General features: G+C 37.3%; 1 protein-coding gene across 2 annotated transcripts; it reads left to right on the top strand.

Moving 5' to 3' along the window:
- The first annotated feature begins 9,269 nt into the window (after nt 1-9,269).
- On the top strand, nt 9,270-11,948 carry nsrp1 (nuclear speckle splicing regulatory protein 1). 2 transcript variants are annotated; one of them, XM_033979011.2, is made up of 7 exons: nt 9,270-9,316; nt 9,748-9,838; nt 9,914-9,970; nt 10,038-10,166; nt 10,327-10,534; nt 10,798-10,900; nt 11,033-11,948. In XM_033979011.2, exons 1-7 carry the CDS (start codon nt 9,297-9,299, stop codon nt 11,946-11,948), a joined length of 1,524 nt encoding a protein of 507 aa, XP_033834902.1. In that variant the 5' UTR covers nt 9,270-9,296. The 2 variants fall into 2 exon arrangements, with proteins under 2 accessions (XP_033834902.1, XP_055082719.1); XM_055226744.1 differs by lacking the exon at nt 9,270-9,316 and adding an exon at nt 9,337-9,383.
- Nucleotides 11,949-13,964: the final 2,016 nt, after the last annotated feature.

Here is a 13,964-nt window from a genome sequence, read left to right as displayed (position 1 = left end):
GCAGGAGGACAACGTCATCTCAGACCACATGAGTAAAGACCTCTTCCATTTTCAAAGATGCTCAGATACTGACCCACTCAAGTCAAATTTGAAGAGAGCACTAGAGAGCCATTTTGTTTGATACTGCCTTGATCATTGCGTTCAGCTCACAAATCTGCATAGATGCTCTACTGACTTTTTCAAAACAAAAAATGTGTGAAAGAGAAATCTTTTTTTTTTAAATTGTCTAAAAATTCCAATTTTGTTTAAAATTCACGATGGTCACACCTAAAGTCATATTCAAATTGTAATTGATACTCTTTAATTGCATGTGGGTTTAGTGGGTTTTGGCTAAATTTGATGTATTTGCAATGAAAACTGTGTGAAGAGATGTCCTAATTGCGAGGGTGTGCGCTTTTGTCCTGGGTTTGATCCAATATGGTTGAGTTTAAGAGGGCACTACTGAATGTCGCCTTTCATTATTTTTTCTTGGGGTCTTCGGTCACAATTAGAGCTCATTGAGTTCTAATTTCTGATACCAGTTGTGTTTACTACTTGATTTTTACCAAGTAGTAAACAACTAGACTAATTAAAACCAATTATCTGGTTTTAATTAGTCTCTTGTTGGGACGTTGTCCCAGGCTCAGACCTAATAATAATCTTCTTTTTTTTTTCTTTTTTTTTTTTTTTTTCTTTTTTTATGCTTAAACGGTAAAAGTTAGAATCATGGGACTTTGTCACATTGTTCCCCATTATGAAGAGCCTCTCTGTAAATTCTGTCAGAAGGCCACAACAAATAGATTAGCTTTTATGATTTTTTTTAATTTTTTTATAAAATTTGTAGGGGGAGCTATAGCCATCTTAAAAGAGCTGTAATTTACATATCACATCCAGCTCAGAAATTTGCACAGGCGCCTCATTGAGTCCATTCAAATCCGACAATGTTTATGAAAGATAGAATTTATTTATACATTTCGTAGAAATGCATAAATAACATTTATACATTTCTAAATGTATAAATTTAGAAATGTATAAAGTCATCCAGTCTCTATCTCCACAGGTGTTCCCCAGGGTTCTGTCCTCGGTCCCCTCTGCTTGATTTTTGTAATTTTCCCCGAAACTGTACAATTACAATAGGACTACAAAAGTTCTTGCATGTTAGTGCTTGGGTCCTAATTATTAACTGTTCTGTGGACATATGCACATTTGTGCATATGATATATTCATTTGTGTGTATCTGTGTGTATATTTGTATGTGGTTATTATGAAGGTTTGTTGTGTTTGTTTTTTTGCTTATTGGAGTGGCGAGGGACATTGTTCTTCCTTAGGGTTCTTATTGGCCCTGGCGAGGGGCATTGTTCTTCATTGATTTCTTCTTATTTTGTTCTCCCCAAACAATCACAGTTTTCACCCTCTGAACATCGACGAAAAGTAAAGTATAGGATCGACTGGCCTAGCAAAAAATTCAAGAAAATATGCATCATGACGATGCCCCACTCACATCGGCTCGACCGTGCCGCCTAGAAAATTAAAAATTTTTGAATGAATTGGGAGCCGACACGCACATTTCGGCGTAGCTCCATGAAATTCACACCAGTGATAGACCTCATAGAGACAAGCAAAAAAGCCAATCATAGTGCTGCCCTATGACGGACAGGAAGTCGGCCATATTGGATTGGATATTCGGCACTTTTTTCACCGCATGTTTTCAAAACGTATCTACTCATAGGTTTTTGGTCCAAATGAGCTCAGATTTCACATGCCACATCTAGACCCATGTGTTTTTAAACATCATCCACATTTTTGCAAAATTCCACACTGCTCACCCATACGCTGCCGTGGAAAATCACCTTCGTTTCCTGTTTTTATGATGTCTTCTCACGACCACAGACATTGGCCTACAGAGCCCAAATTCACATCACACATGCATGATCGGAGCATGAATGGAATACACTATAAAGTCTAATGAAAATGAACACTATACCCTTACCATAGACGTGAAATGTCCAAATTATCAGAATCAGACAAAATTTGGGAATAATTTGGCTGCATAAGAACAAGCAAAAAATTTTATTACGGATACGGGTCAATTTTCACGGTTGGCCACCAGGGACACAAAAACTCAAAAAAAAAAAAAAAAAAAATTTGAAAAAAAAAGAATTGCTCCAAATGAACTAGAAAAATGTGGGATTATAGGCGACTCTCTTGAATTCATTCAAGTCATAAAATATGGGTGTGGCCAGCCTGCAAAGAAAAAAGTAATTTTTTGAAGTTTTAAATGGCGCGTAACTCAGATATGCAGTGTCCTATTTCCTGGCATTAATATATGTTTTGTTCAAAATCTTGTTCATAATGTCATGATATACAATTTACATAGGTTAGACATTATATTGCTCCACAGCTCCCCCTTGAACTTTTGAATAGGACCAAAAAGATTACTTTGAAATTCGGCATGGATTTGGCAAACTGAACAAAAAAGCTAATGAGAATATATCTCTATTTGCAACCATGTTAACGTGGTAACATAATAAACGTCAGGGGTCTCAAACTCAGTTTACCTGGGGGCCACATTGGGTTTTCCACAAGAAAATATTTCCTTAAAAAAATGCACTGTTCGAAATACCGTTCGAATGGTGCATGGCATGCAGGCTTACGTAACTTCCGACGCAACAAGCGCTGTCCCATTTCATGCACCTGACGAATGCGGCCGAAAATGTGTCCTGCGTTTCCATGGAGATCGGCCGTAGCCGAAGCGTGCATTCGAGCACATTTCACTCACTGCTATATCCCGTCATGTACCGTGCCTACGCAAATGGAGTCCGCTACGCAATACACGTTCAAATGTAAGTACTGGTTTAGTCTACCTACAACAGTGTGATATGAAACTGTTACTACATGAAACTGTAAAATCTGAATAAATGCGGGGGCCATAAACTATCGGCCTGAGGGCTGCAATTGGGCCGCGAGTCTGAGACCCCTGCTCTAAACTAATCCAACTATGGCCTAAAATTCAAGGTTGTCGAAAGATTTTGTATTTTAATGTCTAAAAAAAAATATTTTTCAAAATGACTCAATAGCGCCACCTCAAAAATCAAAATACATTACGGCAATGAGAGTCCTTTTTTATCGTAGACAAATGCAATTTGGTACAAGCATAGAACCTGTCAAGACAAGTAAAAAAATATATTATAACCCCACCCTAAACCCTACAGGAAGTCGGCCATTGTGGGCGAAACCCAATTTTTCCAAAATTTTACCTCTCACATTTGAATTTTTTATGCCATGGATTTTCATCCAACAAATTTGGAAATTGGTCCAAATGAGCTAGACCCATGTGGGATTATAGGCGACTCTTCTGAATTTTGCTAAAATACACAATGTGGGTGTGGCCAACATGTAAACAATAATGGCATTTTTTTGAAGTATAAAATTGGGCTTAACTCAACTTAATTTGCAGCGTCCTATTTCCCTGCATTAATATACATTTTGGTCACAATGATGATCTGAATGTAATGATATACAATTTACATAGTTGAGGTAATCTACTCCACAGCACCCCCTTGATTTTTTGAATGGAACCCAAAAAAGTTACTTTGTCAAAAACATTTGAAATTTGGCATTGACATCACTATTCCTATACTGAACAAAAAAGCCAAAGAGAACATACCTCTATTTGCAAGTTTGTTTATTATTAGGCCCGAGCCTGGGACTCCGTCCCGGCGAGGGACTCATTAAAACCGCGTCCGGAGCGTGGAAAATGGCAAAAATCAAGTAGTAAACACGCCCCGACATGACAGTGAGTGGTGTCAAAAATTAGAACTCGACGAGCTCTAATTGTCACAAAAGACCCCGAGAAAAAATATCGAAAGACGACTCGGTAGCGCCACCTCAAACTTTGATTTTCATGGGGCCAATGGGAGCCCGACTCGGAAAAAAGTCAACGTAAAAATCTGAAACTCACATAAAAAAAATAGTACATGTCGGGACATGACAAAAATTATATTATGGCCCCGCACTAAAATGTACAGGAAGTCGGCCATATTGGATCAAACCCGGGAATGACAAAAGTGCACACCCTCGCATTCAGGACATTTTCTCGCACAGTTTTCATCACAAACACTTCAAATTTGGCCAAATCCCTCTAAACCCATATGTGATTAAAGATTATCAATTACATTTTGATTATGACTTCGGGTGTGGTCAGGGTGAATTTTCAACAAAATCGCAAATTTTGGAATATTTCAAAAAAATATTTCTCTTTCACACATTTTTTGTTGGGAAAACGCTAATACAGCCTTTATGCACATTTGTGAGCTGAACCCAATGATATGCAAATCAAGGCACTCTCTCACAAAATGGCTCTCTAGCGCCCTCTTCAAATTTCATTTTCAAAAATTCATAGAAGACAATCGATTTGTCGTGGACTTCAGAAAAAATTCACAGGGGCCTTATTTGTGATGGGGCACAATGTGAGAAAGTCACATGACTGTAGCTGTTATGGTTTAGGAGAAAAATAATGGGTGGAAAATGCGTTTCCATTATTATTTCTTCTTCTTATTATTATTTTGCTCGCGACTTTGAATTCACTTTTGACCCCCTGAACGTTAACGTATGTCAATTTTATTGGACCCAAAATTCAAGAAAATTAATTATTTTGATGTTCAAAAAAATTTATGTTTCAAAATGACTCAATAGCGCCACCTCAAAATTTGAAATACATTGTGGCAATGAGAGACCTTTTTCATCGTAGACAAATGAAATTTGGTACAACCATAGAACATGTCAAGATAAGTAAAAAATTATATTATGACCCCACCCTAAACCCTACAGGAAGTCGGCCAATGTGGGCGGAACCCCATTTTTAAAATTTTTTTACCTCTCACATTTGAATTTTTTACGCCTCGGATTTTCATTCAAGAAACATGTAAATTTGTCAAAATGAACTAGACCCATGTGGGATTATAAGCAACTCTTTTGGAATTTTCTAAGTTATAAAATGTGGGTGTGGCCAGCCTGCAAAGAAAAAAGACTTTTTTTTAAGGTTTTAAATGCGTGTAACTCACACAGTTAGTGTCCTATGTCCCGGCAGGAATATACTTTTTTATTCAAATTGTTGATCTGAACACATAGATATACAATTTACACAGGTCAGACAATAAATTGCTCCACAGCGCCCCCTTGAACTTTTGAATTGGACCAAAAAAATTACTTTGACATAAACATTTGAAATTTGGCATGGATATCCCTATTGCTATACTGAACAAAAAAGTCAATCAAACCATACCTCTATTTTCAAAGGTGTTGCCATGGCAATGTCTGACATTTCTCATTGAAATACATGGGTTTTGGATAACTGGGATGAAAAATTATTACTTTGTCATAGACCATGGAAATTTGGTACACATATTCCTCTCATCATACTGAACAAAAAAGTCAATGAGAACATACCTCTATTTTCAACTATGTTGCCGTGGTAACATAATAAATGTGTCATTGAAATGAATGGGGTTCAGTGTACTGGACTTTGTTGTAGACTAAATAGATGCTCTACACTCACCAAACTATGGCCTAAAATTCAAGATTGGCAATAAAAAATGTGTATTTTGATGTTCAAAAAAATTAATGTTTCAAAATGACTCAATAGCGCCACCTCAAAATTTGAGGTGAATTACGGCAATGAGAGACCTTTTTCATCATAGACAAATGAAATTTGGTACAACCATAAAACATGTCAAGACAAGTAAAAAATTATATTATGACCCCACCCTAAACCCTACAAGAAGTCGGCCATTGTGGGCAGAACTCCATTTTTCCAAAATTTTACCTCTCACATTTGAATTTTTCGTGCCTTGGATTTTCTTTCAAGAAACTTACAAATTGGTAAAAATGAACTAGACCCATGAGGGATTATAGGGACCTCTCTTGGATTTTCCTAAATCATAAGATGTGGGTGTGGCCAGCCTGCAAAGAAAAAAGATGCAATTCACATATTTCAAATATTACATTGCTCCACAGCGCCCCCTTGAAGTTTTAAATGGCACGTAAAAAAATTACTTTGTCACAAACATTTGAAATTTGGCATGGACATTGCTATTGCCATATTGAACAAAAAAGTCAATCAAACCATATCTCTATTTTCAAAGGTGTTGCCATGGCAACGTCTGACATTTCTCATTGAATTACATGGGTTTTGGTCAACAAGGATGAAAAATTATTACCTTGTCATAGACCATTGAAATTTGGTACACATATTCCTCTCATCATACTGAACAAAAAAGCCAATGAGAACATACCTCTATTTTCAACTATGTTACCGTGGTAACATAATAAATGTGTCATTGAAATGAATGGGGTTCAGAGTACTGGACTTTGTTGTAGACTAAGTAGATGCCCTACACTCACCAAACTATGGCCTAAAATTCAAGATTGGCAAAACAAGTTGTATTTTCATGTGGAAAAAAATTAACGTATCAAAATGACTCAATAGCGCCACCTCAAAATTTGAAATACATTACGGCAATGAGAGACCTTTTTCATTGTAGACAAATGAAATTTGGTACAACCATAGAACATGTCAAGACAAGTAAAAAATTATATTATGACCCCACCCTAAACCCTACAGGAAGTCGGCCATTGTGGGCAGAACCCCATTTTTCCAAAATTTTACCTCTCACATTTGGATTTTTTTTGCGCCTTGGATTTTCATTCAAGAAACTTGCAAATTGGTCAAAATGAACTAGACACATGTGGGATTATAGGGAACTGTCTTGGATTTTTCTACATCATAAAATGTGGGTGTGGCCACCAATCAAAGAAAAAAGCAATATTTTGACGTGTTAAAGTGAGCATAACTCACAGATGCAGTATCCTATTTCCCGGCATTAATATACATTTTGTTCAAAATCTTGATCTGAGTGAATAGATATGCAATTTACACATATCAAATATTACATTGCTCCACAGCGCCCCCTTGAAAATTTTAAATGGCATGTAAAAAAATTACTTTGTCACAAACATTTGAAATTTGGCATGAACATCCCTATTCCTATACTGAACAAAAAAGTCAATAACACCATACCTCTATTTTGAAAGGTGTTGCCATGGCAACGTCTGACATTTCTCATTGAAATACATGGGCTGTGGTTAACTGGGATGAAAAATAATTACTTTGTCATAGACCATTGAAATTTGGTACACATATTCCGCTCATCATACTGAACAAAAAAGCCAATGAAGACATACCTCTATTTCCAACCGTTCAGGCGTGACAATGTCATAAATGGTCTCATTGGAATGAATGGAGTAGTATTACTCAGTCGCTGATTTTGGGGGGAGGGGCGATGTAAGCGGGAACGAAAGGCAGGATCTTCACTGTGGCATGTACCCCGCGGTCGCAAGGGGTGGCGAGGGCCTTTATCACTGCTTGCAGTTTTAATTATTATTATTATTATTATTTTATTTTTTTTTTTTCTTGCAAAATAAATAGTTTATTTGACAGTCTATTCACTTTTTGTTCAATTGATTTTCCTTGGATAAATATTTTTGGTCTACCTCCATGCTTGTCTAGGAGTCTCTCGTCTTCACCTGCACAGGTTTACCCTGCATCTGTCAGGAGTGAACAAACATGTTCAGGGACTCTCTGATATGTCTGAACCTCCAACTATTTCAGCTTCTTCACTTCACTCCTCCTATTCCTCAGGGTGACCTGTCAATCACATTTCTGCTACTCAGCCTCCTTTCATTAACATTGGTTTATTTGAATCAGGAAAGAGTGAATTCTCTCATTAACAAGCCATTTCTCAATTAATAGTCTTGGGCTATAAAACATCTGTGAAGGTTTGCTGTCATGAAAAATAACTGTATGAGTTCCTGAAGATGAGTTACTCCAAATGAAAATATTTTGTATATAATTAATTACATTTATTTACAATAATACATGATAAACACATATAAATACATTTGTGTTTGTTTTTTTATTTGCTGTTTCTGTTTGTTACCTAGGTCTGTAGTTCAATAGAACTGCAGTTTCCTAACAAAAGGATTTTGTGGACTGGTGTCAGCAGAACCACCTCATCATCAATGCAGAGAAGACCAAGGAGATGGTGGTGGACTTCCGCAGACGCCACTCTACTGCCCCCTCAGTGAACATCCAGGGAAGGGACATTGAGAGAGTGGACTCATACAAGTACCTGGGTCTTCATCTGAACAACAAACTGGACTGGACTCACAACACAGATGCACTGTACAGGAAGGGCCAGAGCAGGCTCTATCTCCTGAGGAGACTCAGGTTTTTGGAGTGAGAGGGCCACTCCTGAAGACCTTCTATGACTCTGTGGTGGCATCAGCCATCCTGTACGGTGTGGTCTGCTGGAACAGCAGCATCACAGAGAGGGAGAGGAAGAAGCTGGACAAGGTCATCAAGAAGTCCAGCTCCATCCTGGGCTGTCCTCTGGACTCAGTGCAGAAGGTGGGGGACAGGAGGGTCCTGGCTAAGGTCATTTCTATGCTGGGCTATGAGTCTCACCCCCTGCAGGACGCTCTGTCTGCCCTGGAGAGCAGCTTCAGTGACTGATTCACTCTCGCTGTGTGAAGGAGAGGTTTCGCAGGTCTTTCCTTCCTGCTGCTGTCAGACTGTACAATGAACACTGTTAACACTGAACATGTGCCATTCAACCATACCCATGTGGGCTTTACGGAGATGTTATATTAGAGTCTATTTTTAGTTTATTTTTAAGTCTATTTTTTTTTTTATTATTATTTTAAGCTATTTATCTATTATCTTGTTTTATTGCATGTACCATTTTCCTTCTGTTCTTTAACTGTGCAGTGCAATACTGGAATTTCCCCACTGTGGGACTAATAAAGGCATATCTTATCTTATCTTAAAAATGGTCACTTTAACTCAAACCATTTTTCTTTAGCTAAGATCTTTTCCTCGCTATCTTCAAAGTATGTAGTTAGTTTTTTTTAATAGCTTATATTCTAAAGTATACTTTGTTTCTGGCACACAAATGTGTCTGTGCTCTAAAATAAGGATTGACTGAAGCTAGACAACATCCATTACTGTGGAACCATGGACTGCACAATCTCTGTGGAACACAAATAGCGCCATCTATTGTCTGATATTATACCATGCATTATTATTTACTAGTTTAGAATTACCAAGTCCAAGTTAGTTTTCCGTTTTTATAAGCCTACTCAGTGGCGTTTCTTTAGTTGTGAACACTATCATATCCTAACCATATCCATCAATAAAATGAAAATTTTATGTGCCGAATCTGCTGTAGTAAGCGGTCTGAGCACATTGAAAAAGCAAGATGGCGGCTCCCTCAAAGCAGTAAGTGGCTACCTACTGGCGTGTTTTCACAAGGATAAGCTCATAAATCGATGCATTACTTATATATGTATGTGTATATATGGTGGTGCATGATGTGTAAAAGTTCTGATAGTTTAGTCAGCCACCAAAGTTCAATTCTTACGTAAAAACTACGCTGTAACGTTAGTTTGCATGTTAGCGATGTGCTGTCGCAACAAAACATCCACTTTTTTCGTTTTAATGTATTGATTCACAAGTCTCTGGGAAAGTGTGTAGTTTCCCTTAAATGTCCTGGAATAATGTGAAATCTTACGGATTTATGTCAAATGTCTATAAAAATAATAGCATACCCAATTAATTCATTCTTCGTTACCATTTTCGACAATGACGAAACGCAATAAAAACAGAGAAAACGAATCCAAAATAATATAAGGAATGTAATTGTGTCTCAGGTATGGGCTTATCCTGCCTCAAAAGAAAGGACTGACGAAAACAGCAACACTTCCCAGACCTTCAGTGTTTGGAGATGACTCTGATGATGAGGTAGGTGTCATGGGTAAAAAGCTAACTTCAGGGGTTTGAAAATGTTTTATTTACTCTTGTGTTGGTTATTTTCAGACATCAGTTGGTGAAACATTACAGAAAGAAGCAGTCAAGAAGAAAATTATGAAGCAGGTTGTTGAACTATGTGTATATTTAATTGAAATAGATTTGATTTAATGCTGTCTTTCTGGTTCTGAAGACGCGGTTGGAGATGCAGAAGGCCCTAGATCAGGACAGTACAGTATATGATTACGATGCAGTGTATGATGACCTTCAAAAACAAAGACAAGAAAATAACAAGAAAATACTCGGAGGAACAGATAAAAGAGTAAGACATTTTTGTTACAGCTTTTTCCACTATCACATCAACATGCTTTTCTCACACTATTGTTCCTTTAGCCCAGTAACCTAAAATCCTACACACTTGACACTTCATCTGACTTTTGACATTTAACATATTGTCTGTTTTTCTTTTGCCTCTGTTGCAGCCAAAATATATCCACCAGTTGATGAAAGCAGTGGAAGAACGAAAAAAAGAACAAGAACGGAGAGAAGAGAGGAAGATCCAGAAGGAACGTGAGGCAGAGGGGGAGCAGTTTGCTGATAAAGAAGCATATGTCACCTCAGCATACAAACAGAAACTTCAGGAGAGGAAAGAGGAGGAGGAGAGAGAGAAAAGAGAGGCAGCTCTAGAAGGTAGGAGTAAACTTAATTACTAATGTTTATTTTGTGTGTCAGTGTAATTGGTAGGGACATCAACCTTTAATTCCAATGTCGTGTATTGTATCACATGCGTTGTCTGTTTATTATTAAAGTTTGGAGTTTTCACCCAGTTATAGAAATACAAAATTTTGTATATTTGTAAAATATAAAAATATTGTAATTTCGCTAGTAGTTTTTAATTTTGTGAAAATGCTATTATGACACCTATCTCTCTCGTAATTCCCATGGTTATACAGCAGCATTAGATGTTAAGAAGCAGCAGGACCTCAGTGGTTTCTACAGACACCTTTTAAATCAAACTGTCGGAGAGGAGACTGTCTCGGATCATTCAACAGAAAAGTAAGCCTACATTTTTGTAACTTATCTAATCTTTACTCATTTTTATTACAGGAAAAACATAAAACTCACAATCTATACTCCCAGGGATCTGCTGGAAGTAAGCTTTATATAATGTCTTATTTTTGTTTACAGAAATGGAAGTTCTAAAACTGCAAAAGACACAAAATGGACATTGCCTGTCCGATCGCCTTCGCCCAAAGATAAAAACGATAGTGACAGCGAAGAGATTCAAGAGCAGAAATTTGGGTTTAACAAGCCACATTCAAAACGCCAGTACAGACAAAGGTCTCCTTCATCAGGCAGCGGAGACGACTGGAACCAAGACAAGGACGTCAGGCGAAAGAAGAGTTACCGAGATCAAGATAAAGGCAGAGAGAGGGATAGGCATCGGGAGAAGGAGAGGCAAGAGAGGCACAGAGACAGGGAACGAGACAGGCATGGAGGACGCGGTGATGAATTCGATAGACGAAAAGACAGAGAGAGGAGAAGAGAGAAGGACAGAGAGAGAGATTGGGAGCGAGAAAAAGAAAGTGAAAGGGATAAAGAAAGAGACAGAGGGCGAGAGAGAGAGCGTGATAGGGAGAGAGATAGGGAGAAAGAGAGAGACAGGGGGCGAGAGAGGGAAGATAAGCACACCAAAAGAGAAATAAGTCCAAAAACTCGAGAACACCATAAGAACGAAGAGAACGAAAAGAAATGGCATTTGGACAACAAGCAAAGAGACAAAGATCAGGACAATAAAAAGGACAAGAATGACTCAGAAAATGAAACGTCTGCTAAAACTGAACCAAAAAAGAGACGAGACATAGAACCAAAAATTCCCCAAAAGAGTCAACAAACAAAACCAAAAAGCCCATTAAGGAGTCAAGAAACAATGGAAAAGCGTAAAGAACGGGATGAAAGAAAAGAGGGTGATGAAGTGGAAAAGGAAAGTAAGTTTGCTAAACGCAGCACAGATCAGAGTGTGGGGTCAGCAAGAGAGCGGTATCTGGCGAGACAAATGGCACGGGCCAGTTGTAAGAGCTACATCGAAAATGAGGAAGACTAAAACAACCTTGTTTAACATCATACATGAGTAAACTGACCTTACATTACAAAATGACCCCTGACAGATTATCAGGGTATCTGGAAGTGGGATATTGTATTAGACAATAAGTAAATAGTTGGCTTTGAAGTAGAATGAGTGTTCTTAGGTCCACAGTGCTCCATATTTATCAAAAATGGTCCAAGGAGAAAAAAAATAATGAACTGATGACTGTAAAGACTAGTACAACTATACTGTAGTGCAAGTTAGGCGATTATATTTTCCAATACAGAACTGGGCTATGGACTGTAAAATGAAAACCTAAAATTACAGAAAAATAAAATTTCAAGTTTCGAACTTCTCCAAGAATCCGTTGGGGAAAAAATCTGTTTGGATGCAGTTGATTTGCAGTTAAATTTTGTAAATATGTATAAAATGTATTTTATGTATTAAAAAAAACATGTGGCAAATAAATCAAAACATAATATGGTATGTATTTTGTTACATTCCCAGAAATAAACAATTGGCAGCATCATCATCATTTAAACTATTTTTAAAGCATTCTTTTAAAGTTTGGTTGAAGTCAAACACACATCACAAATAGGGCATGAAGTTGGTCATGTGATGTATAATAACTATAAGATAATTTATGCAGAGTTTAGAGATTCTGAGCCTCACTAAACTTGGATTATTTTATACATTATAAGTTAGACATAAGGCTACCGTATAACCCATTTCTTTTTGTGTGGAGTTGCAACTGAAAAAGATTGAGAACACTGGTTGAGTTCCATAATCGGACAGTTATCATTTAGAGTACTGTAGAAACAATGACCAGTGTGAGGCAAAAAGTTTGTTTTTGTCAGATATGATTTTTGTTATGTGTTTTACCTTTCCCATGATTCAAAGATGGTGGTTTAAAAAGTGTTTTATTGATGTACGACAATTCATCTCACAACAATCCCAGAAGAATCAAAAACAGGTCTCGGCTATTTATGGAAGACAATACATTTTCAAATCTTCCCGGTGCCCTGGTGATTGATCATATTCAGAAAAATACAGCACTGTCAAACCACAAAAAAAACAAAACAAAAAAACCCCAAAACAAATGTAAGTGCATGAATGAGTGAGTTCTCAACACAGACTTTTCAAGTGCTTACTTCATCGATGGTCATTATGAGAGAGCCCTCTGAGGCACAGCTGGTGAAGAAACCTGAAACAAGACACTTTATCGCTATTCAGCAGTTTCTGAGTTAAGAATCTGGATTTTAGACTAATTGGGAATTTGGAACATCATACAATCTCCTGAACAAAGATCTCAATATGAATGTTAACTCAAATTTGTAACAAACTTATGATCGATGTGTATCATTAGTCAAAAAGCTGCAAATCTATTGAGGATCCACCAATGCTGAAACGAAATATCGCCATATGTCTCCATCCATCGCTGAAGTGCACACCTTGTTCACATAATCATTGACAAGTTATGACTTTTGTGGTAATAAATGTAACAAGCAGTTTTGATATGGTCACCTGCCGCTTGAGTCGCTTTGTCAACTTCAGCCTTGCTCAGAACTCCATTGTGATTAGTGTCAGCATCCAAAAAGATTTGCTGTCAAAAGTATTTCATCAGTGAATTTATTAAAGCTTATTTTTCAACAACAACCTCCCCCACTTGACTTTTATTTATTAGTGTATTGTCCAGAATTACCTTGCATTTTGTCAACTTTTCCCATTTTGAGAATTCTTCAAAGTTCATCATCCTCATTCTATGGTCAGTCTTTTCAAGAAATTGGGTTAAACTATAAAATGATAAATAAAACAGCAGACTATAAAGAGTATAAACGTAGTGTTGGATACACTCATAAGAATTACGACGTTCATGCAGGTGTCACGGCTGAAGCTTTCCCACATTCCTTAAAAAAGTTATTTTAAGTAGTCTTTTTTTTTTTCCATGTCTCTCTCTCATATTATAAACTTGCCTTTGGAAAAGTGGTCATTCAGGGGCCTCTGGAGTTTTCTGGCATTGAGCTCTCCTCTCTG

Source organism: Periophthalmus magnuspinnatus, chromosome 14 (assembly GCF_009829125.3).
Source record: "Periophthalmus magnuspinnatus isolate fPerMag1 chromosome 14, fPerMag1.2.pri, whole genome shotgun sequence".
Classification (NCBI taxonomy): domain Eukaryota; kingdom Metazoa; phylum Chordata; class Actinopteri; order Gobiiformes; family Gobiidae; genus Periophthalmus; species Periophthalmus magnuspinnatus.
The sequence above is the reverse complement of the archived record's forward strand: the minus strand, read 5'-3'. Positions and strand labels throughout refer to the sequence as shown.